Consider the following 10,167-nt stretch of genomic DNA (forward strand, 5'->3'; position numbering starts at 1 on the left):
CAAAGTGACATCATTGTGCGGTCCTGAGTTCCACCACTGAGTTCCGCCACCTCTTTCCCCAGAAAAAAAAGCCCTGCTCTTGCAGGGAAAAGCATACAAGTACAAATGTCAGTACCCAGTGGGGCGAACAGTGGCTTCCCAGGGATGGGTCAGGCTCAGGAAAGTGGCGAAGGGAAGAGATCTCCTGCACGTGATCTCCGTCTGGACAGAGGGCCCTGCATGCTTCATTTTTCAAGAAGAAAGGCCATCCAGAGCTCCCAGCCTCATACGAAATTGAACATTGAGTGAGTGATCAAAGCAGTTGGAAGAGAACTATTGGAGGGAAGGGGTCAAGCAGCTGAGGGCCAGTTGAGGCATTCAAGGCAGCAGCAGAGAGGTCCCAGGTCCACTTGAGCATCTCCATGCAACGTCTGCCAAGCAGCCTGCTCCTGTTGAGTAATGAGTGCGATGTCAATGTCAGCTCCCAAGTAATCCCCTCCCCATACACACACTGTTTCCCCCTGCCTCAGCTTCCCTTGAAATGCTGACAAACCTTCTAGGGCAGCAGCTGTTGAGGAATCTGCTTGTAACTCCCCAAAGAGCTGTTTTCCTGTTACAAGGCTGATACTGTTGGGCAAATGATTGCAACTTTCTAGGATGGTCGAGTTGCCGGGGGACTCCAAAGGGCATCTAGTTCAGCCTCCCGCTTGCAAAGCAGGGACTGACCCACCAAGGTATGTAATTCCCAGTTCGCACAGTGCTAGCCAAAAGTAGTGGGGACCTAATGCGATGTAGAAGCCAGTTTGCAAACCAAATTCCAGGCAACTCATCCAGATTATCTGAGTTGCACAAACTGTGTCAGAGGAGGAAGGTCCTGGAAGCCCCCAATGCCTCAAGCCATTGGTGGGCGGAGGAGAGGCCCCTGATGAAGAAGAAGCAGGTAGGGAGTGGAGCACCAAGATCATAGCAGGCCAGTCCACATGCTAGATTCAGCCAGTGCAGTATTTAGGGGTTGCTTGTGTTTTCTCTATGAAAGCAGTATTTGCAGGAATTTGTTACAGCATGTGGTTTGCTTTGAAACAAGCAGGTTGTCCTTACACTGGCGAAGGGGGGGGTGTTAATTTTTCACATTAGAAACAACACAAGTAGAGGGGGCAATGCTGCAGTTGGAAAATTATCTTTTGCAGTTCTGTGTTGTATCTAAACATGGCTAAACGCACCCTCGTGTGCAAAGGCTGTCTACCAGTGGTGCCCAAGATAGCCCAGGACAGCCGTCTCCTTCTTACTGTGCTGCTGAGTGACCCTGGGCTGGTGACCTGCCGACCACTGCAGGTCTGATTCAGCCTAGATGGGGTTCATACATCCTTTTCTCAAGAGCTGTGCTCTTCCTTGCAACGCTTTGGCAATGCAGGAGTTAACCGCCTCTAATCCTCTGCGAAGGGCCGTACCAGGCTGCATGATTTAGGGAGAGAGGAAGCAGTGCCTGGCACTGGAGGGGTTAACCTGGTGGAGAACAGGAGGGAGGTTGCTTAGAGGGGGAGCGAAACAGAAAGCTGTGGACTGCTTCACAGCACTACTGGCGTCTTCACAGGCAAACATGTCTCAGCGAATGCTGAGCCTGCCAGGGGCTCCTCTGTGTGAGGTGGCGGGTCTCAAGTGAAGATGCCCTTTGCTTCGTCCCGCTAACTGGAGTGTGGAGGACTCCGTCTGAATTAACTGCACCGCTTTGCCTTGCTGCTTTTGGGGTCTGCCAGGGAGAGCCGGCACGATGACAGAAGTCTTGGTGCAGCCGGACTGCCAGCTCAGCTTGGCATGTGAGCGTCTGGACAGCTGCTGCTTGGATGCCCTGGAGGAGTCCCCAGAGGGAAAGCGCCCCCCCAACACTGGTGCCAGGTTGTGGGGGAGAGTTCGCAGCAAGCTGCTCCGCCAAAAGGTGCCTGGGCCACCTTCTTTACATCTGGGGAGGGGGAAGAAGCATTGGCATGCATAGATCTCCCTTTGTAGCTCCCTGTGGTTGCTCAGTTGGGGGTGGGCAAGGGGGGGCAGGCAGTCTAAGTGTCTGGTCTGTGTCTGAAGCAAGGATGAAACTAATCAGCCTTGTTGATTCTTTCCTACCCCGTAGGACTGTTCATCTCCTTCCTCTCCTTTCCCCTCTCCTCCTCTCTTTTCACATCTCATTGCTGCCTTGAGACTCTCGTCTCGCAGCCCCTCTGCACTCCCAATATGGACCTCTAGCTGGGGGTTTACATTCTGAAATAAGAATTTTTGCAGGCTTACATTTTTGGAGGGGGAGGAAAGAAGGGATTGCCGAAAGGTTTTTAAAGTCTGTTTCAGTCTGAAATTCTGACTTGGGATCAGGAAATAGCCAACTTGAACTTGATCTAGAAGTTTATGGTGCCAAAGTGTTCCTTCGGGTGTCTTCCAACTCCCTTACTTTTCTGAAAAAGAGAGATGGGGAGGAGATTCAACCTGACCCGTATGCCTTGTTTCTATCCCATTTCATAGTTCTGTACATTTGGGGGCTGTGCTGTCGTCCGCTGCTGGAGATCTGTTGTGGGGATCTTCCAGCGTTTCATCTAATATGACTCTGAATGCTCATTTTTGAAGGCTGCACTTTAATTTTCATATTCTATTTAAAATGAGTTATGAGACTGAGATCCTTGCCTGCCAGTGCGACTGGCAAGCTGTCTCAGGGTTTGGTGATGGAACAATAGGCCAGGGTTCAAATTCTGCTCCGTTAGCAGAGAAAAGGCCCCTGACGCCAAGGCTTTCCAAAGGTCCTGGGGATGGCGGGCCTGCCTTTTTGGATATGCAAGGATCCTTTTCGAGGCTGCCACTCCGCAACATGGCTCTCTTTGGGAGGTTGGCAAGTTCTCCCCTTAGCTGGGACCAGATGGAATCTCATGGCTTGCTGATTCCTACGAAATGTGAGCTGTGGGGGGGGGGCAGCTAGCTAGCTTTTGTCCTTTGGAAGGTGACAGTGGAGTGTGACCCAGGACTGCTGCCTCAGGACTTCTGGGAGACACCCAAGGACAGGCTGCATCAAGGCTGAGATACCCCCACCCCAAATTCCCATGTGCCGCAACAAGCTAGCCAGAATTCCTTGATGCTGGGAGAGGGGGAAGAGGTTGCAAGCTTTCTGGAAACACAGCAATAAATTGGTTGCCCTTTGATTCCCCCCCTCCCCGCCAAACACTTTCAGTGTGTGTTTATATGTCTTTGAAGTTGGGAATTCAAGGCTACATTTTGAATATGTAGCTAGGTATATCTGCTGTTCCACATCCTATAATGTATAATCCTGTGACACAGGGTGCTGGCAAATTTGAACTGTTGTATCCCTGCTCAGGATGGTGGAAGAGTGAGAGGTGCAGTGTGCTTCTGGGTGAAACTGGGTGCTTGCAGTGTTTGCGAGTATAAGTTACGGAGCGTGTGTGTTGCGTTAGGAGGAGTTGGTTTGCAATCGATGTGTGCATGTCATGCCAAATTACTTTGCAAGGCGCAATCTTGTGGTATGTGGCATTTGTTGTGGGTTCCTTCTGTTTGCGCAGGCTTTGACAAGAAACAGCTCCCTTACACACAAGGAGACTTATCCCACAGATCAAAGATTTATTACTAATAAAGTTACAGTCGTCATTCCACCAGACCAGCCTGGTTGTGATGCAGCTTTCCAAGGTAGTTAACCTAATTTTTGTGCGGTTGCTGTTTTGCTGGCTGTTCTCCAGCAGCTTGCAGGCAGCGCTGGCTCGAGCAATTCTGCTGCCCTCGGTGGAAACTTAATTTTGCAGGGTGGGAATTGCGATTCTCTCTGATATTTCAAAGTTGCAGCTTCTTTCCCCTGCCCTACAGAATGGCTTTGGGCTAAGGGGGCAAGGCTGCCGTTAAGAAAGCAGTCAGTGTGTGTCTGCATGCGCAGTGCAAACCTTCTGTCCCCTCAAGACACTGTGGGAGTGCAGGGGGTTTTTTTTGGGGGGGGAGCCCCTGAAGACTTCCCGAACTGCCGTCACTTTTTCCTGTTCCAGAATAGTGAATGGAAACTTGAACTCCATTAACTAGGAGTGGGATGGAAGGAAAGGGAGTTAAAATGGGCAGGGGAGTAGGGTGGTGGCAAACTGTTCCTTTCCGCAAATGTGCCCCTGCACACGCGCGCATGTGCGCGCACGCACACACACACCTCCAAGCCTGTTTATTGGAATGTTGGAGGGATAACATTCTCTTTTGCAAGGATTTCTTGATGAGTTGAAAACCCTTGGAATTCTTCTACCTTAGTGCCTGTATTCCCCATTGGCTTGAGATAGCACTGGGCAGAGGACTAAGAATATAGTGGTCACTTGGCTTGTAGAATGCCTGGCTGTCCAGCAATCGAGACTGCTTGGCTGGAAAGAGCTTTGCTCTGTGTTGAAGGAATCCGTCAAGAATCTAAAAGGCAATATTAATGCATACATCAGTACAATTTTAAAAAGAAGAATCTAAAAGAACTGGTTGTAAGGCAACCCTGGGAGAGAGAGGGAGACAAACCTGGCAAGCATGAGGCCCTCATTGGCGCAGTTGCCTTGGCATGGATTTGGGGATAGTTGAAGAGCTTTGAAGGAGAGCTGGGCAGGGCAACGCCTAACAAGCCCTGGATCATTCCTGTTTCCATTTGATAGATGGGGGGGGGGTTGCTTTCTGTCCCCTTCCTCCTCAGAGCCCAGCCAGGCCTCCAAACCCTGGACTGACATTTTATCCTCTGGCTGATGCTTGACGTGGGTCCTTTACCAGGGTGGGTTCTCTTTTCCATTGGGTGGCTCACGGCTGTGGGAATGGTCTCATGTTTGGACAGTGTTGCATTTCGAGTGGCTACAGAAGTTACGTCCAGCGTGTTTGAGCAGAGAGAGCCCTGCCGCGTGCACTGTTTCTCTTGATGCCTCCCGCCGTTGCGTCATGGGGACCTCACATGTGCAAATAGGTCCTTAAAAGGCCCTGGGTGGTTCAGGCACAACTTTGCACGACAGGCATTGTTCCTTGTCGGCTGTTCTGCAACCCTCTCAGCCTGAGCAAGGCCTCCCCTGCAGGAGCTCCGTTGCTTTCTTGAGTTGTATTTATTATCATGCAAGGTGTGCCAACACCTCCTCATTCCCCCCCCCCCCCCAAATCCTTTCCTCTTGCCGCAAAAGGGAAGGCATGCAGAACTCTTGCTAGACTTCTGGAGGTGTGCGCGCAAACCCTTAATGATAAAAGGAAGTACTTTTTCACACCATGCCATGGCGATGGCCAAACTGGCAGGCTTCTAGATGTGTCATGACTCAGCAGGTGGGGCAAAGCCTTAGCCACAGCCTCACTGAAGTTGCTGCTTTTACCAAATGGCTCCCCTTCACACATGCTGATTCTTAGAAGACCGAGGTGGAAATCTCATGTGTCATTTGGTTCTGTTGAAAGGGATTAGACACATTCATAGAAAATAGGCAAAAATGGAACCTCCATGTTCAGAGGATGTTTACCTTGGAATATGACTGGGAATGTCGGTCTCTTTCATGCATTGCAAATGAACTTCCCAGAACTAACCCGTCGGTCATCATTGGAAACAAAGGCATGAACACATGTCCAAATCCAATTATAGCCACTCAGAACCTCCATGTCCAGCTGCAGTATGCCTGTGAATGCAGGCTACATTCTTGTGGGGGGGGGGACTGGGGAAGAGAGCTCTGGCCTTGTGTCTTTCCCTTTCAGTGGCCTTAAAATGCACTTGTAAGCCATTTCTGTCTTTTTGCAAGGTTCTGGCAGGAACGCGGCTCAGTAACGTTTCCATGTCAACCACAGCCTATTGAGAGAAGTGCTCATGTCTCATGAGGAATGAATTAAATAACTGCTGACTCTTGAGAGCCCCAAACACCATTTTACAGAAGAGGCTGCCCACCGCCTCCCTTCATGAGTCCTTCCTCTGGTTTTGCTTCCACTGAGGGGTGGGTAAACTCTTCTCTGTCTGCATCAAGTATTATTGCATCATTCATTCTCGCTGCAGAGAGACATTTACAATAGTCAGCTCTGCTAACTTCAGAGGAGTCTGCCCATTGCATCTCTGCTTGCTTTATTTAAATAAGCAGGCGCATCCCGCACAATGAAACACTCCAAAATGAGGAGGGGGGCAGCCTCTTTTGAAAGTTCCCTGCCCTTTTGGGGATGAAGTGTGCCTCCTATTTTAATTCAGAACAGCCACAGTGGGCTACCCAAAATTTGGGAACTTGGTTCTGCTCCTTCTCAGTCTGGCTCCTTCTCTTCTACAGCAGCACACACTGCCTGCTCTCCAGGAAAGCTGGAAGGGTGATCTCCTAGGAAGATGTCCACTAAACTTCAGGATCCAATATAACTCTTCAAATGAAATGCTCAATACAAGACAATGCAAAATAATCAATGCAATTTTGTTATGGGAAAATCAGTGCAAATTTGTTACAAGTCCATGAATAATCATCTTAGGATTCCTAGGAGATCACCCTTCCAGCTATTTAGATACATCTCTTAGGGCAGCCTCCCTTGTTGGCTCTGCTCTCCAGGAAAAGCAGCAGAGTGGTTACCCTTCCTTCAAAGGCCAAAGCTCAGATCAGCAGACTTAACCGCCTTGTTGCTGTGCTGTTTGCCGCCGCTTCTCGCTCTGGAAAGTGGTTATTGGCTTGCTGGCTTTCTAGTCCTGAGCTGCTTGTTGCCATGTTAACCAGCTGGCAAAGGGAACGGGAACAGCCGGTGGGTTTAAAGCGCCTGGGTGCTACAGGGATTGGCGCTTGCTTAATTGGAGGGGGCATGTGATTAATCTAGTCTGCCATGTGCTGGGGGATGAGAAAGCCTGTGAGGGAGGGATCACCCATCTGGTGTGGCTGCCAGAGGCGTCCCAGAAAGATGTTTAGACCAAGTCACTAGTCCTGATTGGTGCTTGGGTTGGATGTTGCCTAGAACTGGCATCCAGTGTGCTGGAATCCAGATTTCACATGTCCTGTGATCACAAAGGGCAGATCTGCTCTACAAACTTTGTTTCACTTTGGTGCCCGTTTAATTGTTCTCATTTCCTTTGGACTCGTGAGTTCTGATCTACTTAATTTTTGTTGCTGTCTTTGAATCATTGTGGTTTTTCTATGCCGTTGACATAAAAAATATCATTGGAAATGTGTTAAATTTTAACAGGAAAACTTGGGCATGAGAGAACAGACCACAAAGACCTGTGGGTTTGTTTTTCACCATCAAAATGAGGATATTTGAATCAAACCTGTGAGTCTGCAATAAAGAGTAAATGCAGCTTCAGTCTCTCAGGGTGACCTTCTGCACATGGGCTGGAGCACTCTTGCCTGCGTCCCGTTTCCACACCTGAGCTGCTGCCCTCTCTGAATGAGGGATGTGTGGTCAGGTATCCCTTGTTTGGGACTGTGAGGAAGTTGGTCACTCAGCCAGTGGCTCTGCTTGTTTTCCTGCAAACGTTGGCGTCAGGCCCTGGTTCGGACGCAAAGCAGGCTGCAGCTGTTCACATCTGCCTGGCCTTTGTGTTTGGCTCTCTCCAGGGGGACGGAGGCAGCACTGCCTCCCCTCACTGGCGTGTGCTCAGGACTCTGGGGCTCTTCTCTGCACCTGGAAAAGTCCTCTTGTTTCTAAGAGGCTAACCGAGGCCATCTAAGCTGGGGACCAGCAGCGCATCTCCTAATGCTGAATTCTTTCCGTTAGTGGGGTGCTTTAGGAAGGCAGAACTCCTGTTGTGAGCCCTGACTCTTCTGCGGTTCCATTTTGAGTATTATGAGACAGAGAAGGCATTCTGCCTGGTCTTTCCAGTCCCTCCATTCCTCACTCTTTCTATTTGTGTCAATGGCATGTCGCTCAAAGGCTGGAGGGCAGGGTAAGATAGGAGGGTGTAGAGTCACCCCTGTCTTTGCAGTCCTACTCTCAGCCTCACCTTTCATCCAACCCTCACAACAACCTTGCAAGGTAGGGCAGGCTGAGGAGTGCCCCAGTGTCATTAGCTTCACAGCCAATGATGGATTTGAACCCATGTCTTTCCAATCCACCCTGTTTGGGATAGCCCAGGACAGCCTGGGCCTGTCAGATATCAGAAGCTAAGCAGGGTCAGCCTTGGTTCATAATTAGATGGGAGACCTCCAAGGAAGTCCAGGGTTGCGGAGGCAGGCAATGGCAAACCACGGGTGCAGAGAACTGACTCCAGCCTGGAACTGAGTTGACCCGTCTTATGTCTGCAGACTGTTGAAGAAAACGCAAGTGTGGCACCTCAGCACATGAAAACCCCACCAGGGGTCGCCATAAGTCAGCTATGACTCGAGGGCAGATTTCCCCCCCCCATCCAGCACTTCCTAGCCCATTGCACCCCATTGGGGAGCTGGGACAGCCGAGGGGGGCTCAGTTTCACTGACCACACAGACCTACCTCTTATCCCCCCCCCCAATTTGAGGAGCACCAAGAGGCACATTTCCCATCTGCAGTCTGGGTGGGACAGGCACAGGCTGGGGACGGCTTCTCAAGAGCAGGTTTGTGGGGTGAACCTTGAGGCCAACCTGGCTTTAATAAAGCCTTGCATTCAGGCCCTGCCAAAACCCCTTCCAGATGGGATCCGGAGGAACTTCAAAGAGGCTGTGGTGGGAGGGACTATTGCAGCGAAGCTTGCGGTTGTTTCTAGTTAAGCACAGGGCAATCGGATCGTGTTTCAGGGGCGTTGGGGGCAGAGGCAAGACCGACACAGCTCTGCTTCCAGAAGAAAAAGTGGGAAGCGGCCACCGGGCTTCTTGGCTGCCAAGCAGGGTGGGGGTGACCTAGCAATGGCAATGAAGGCCTGGGTCAGTGGCTGCGTTGCTGCTGAGCAAAGAGTCTTTTTCTCTGCCATCCAATTCCAGTTACATTAAACTAAGTCACACTGGACAGTGTTAAAAAATAGGGGCCTTAGTTGACTCTTCTTTCTGCAGTTGGCAGGGCTGGGTGTGTTTTCCAGGCTTCCAGGGTTTGCAAGCAAATCCACAAAGAGTGATTTGGCCTCAGAACATTTTGCTTGCCCGCCAGCATGCACGGCCACTCTTGTGTTTTCTTCGACAGTCTGCAGACGTAAGACAGGTCAACTCTGTTCCAGGCTGGAGGCAGCTCTCTGCACCCGTTGTGGGCCCAGCCTGCTTTGGAGGACTGGATAAATAGGATAAACTTTGGGTTGATTGATTGGCAAAGCTGTAGGTTAAGGGTACCTTCTTCTCTTCTTTTGGAGGCTCTTTGGGGTCTGGTGTGTTACTGGCGTAGGGTGGTAAGAAGAAGAGACTGTCCTTCATCCAATACGCAGGAGCTTTCTAAATTCAGCAGGAGCTCTTGAGACTACCTCAGGCACATTCAACTGGTTCATCCATTGAGTCAAAGAGATAAACTGTGCTCTGTAGTTTTTGAGGGGAGGCATGGGGCTGTTGTGCATGTAAACCCTTTCCTTTCCTCTCCCCCTCCCAAAAATTCTGTTTGTTTTCAAAATCACCAACAATACAATGAACTTTTACAAGAATAGGTATCTATAAGCAATTATTACATTCAGTATGTTTTCTAAATTATTATACATTCATACAATCATAAATAGCACATATTTACAATTCATATACAATCATTTAGCAATTATTATATCTTACTGTATGGGATATCCATCCTATTGATTCATAAATCTTGAGCAGCAGAAGATACTTATTCCTTATTTTTTGGATGCAAGGCCTAAAAGGACTGAAACATATTTTGCAATTGCTAGGATAAATTTAGGATCCTTGTCACTAAGCAAAGGAGCCAGGATTTCTGGAGTATAAGGGGACAGTTGATTAATTAAAGGCTTAATATAATGATCCCTTATATTTTCAAAGAATCTACATTTGAGCAGGGCACAAAAGGATGTATCAATCCTATTAAGACCACAAGGGCAATTCTGTCGGAATAGGGTCTATTCAGAAATCTTCCCTGTAAAACCATTGTGGGTGCATGCAAACGCTACTTTCACCTATTGGGTGTTGTAGGTTTTTTGGAACAATGCAAAAAACCTGCTGGAGCTGTTTAGTGGGGTGTACTGTGCTCATGTTTCTAAGAAGGACTTCAGGTCCCCGAAGTCGGGAGGTAAATGCGCCTGTCTTCTCTAATTGGTCTGGGTTCTTCCCTCCTGCTTTTCTGTTCCTTTCTCTGCAGTTGGGGCTGCCTGCGGGTGGGAGGGAAGCCTGT

General features: G+C 49.5%; 1 protein-coding gene across 3 annotated transcripts in view; it reads left to right on the plus strand.

Moving 5' to 3' along the window:
• Positions 1–10,167, plus strand: part of ABR (ABR activator of RhoGEF and GTPase) — a 121,746-nt gene that overhangs the window by 97,057 nt on the left and 14,522 nt on the right. Inside the window, exon 1 of one of the 3 annotated variants that reach the window (XM_055000978.1) lies at positions 1,575–1,912. The exons of the other annotated variants lie outside the window; for them this stretch is intronic. Coding sequence (XP_054856953.1) covers positions 1,748–1,912 — 165 coding nt within the window. The 5' untranslated portion in view covers positions 1,575–1,747. Of the gene's footprint in view, positions 1–1,574; positions 1,913–10,167 lie in introns of those variants that run through there. 3 annotated transcript variants of the gene reach the window in all.

Source organism: Eublepharis macularius, chromosome 17 (genome assembly GCF_028583425.1).
Source record: "Eublepharis macularius isolate TG4126 chromosome 17, MPM_Emac_v1.0, whole genome shotgun sequence".
Lineage (NCBI taxonomy): Eukaryota > Metazoa > Chordata > Lepidosauria > Squamata > Eublepharidae > Eublepharis > Eublepharis macularius.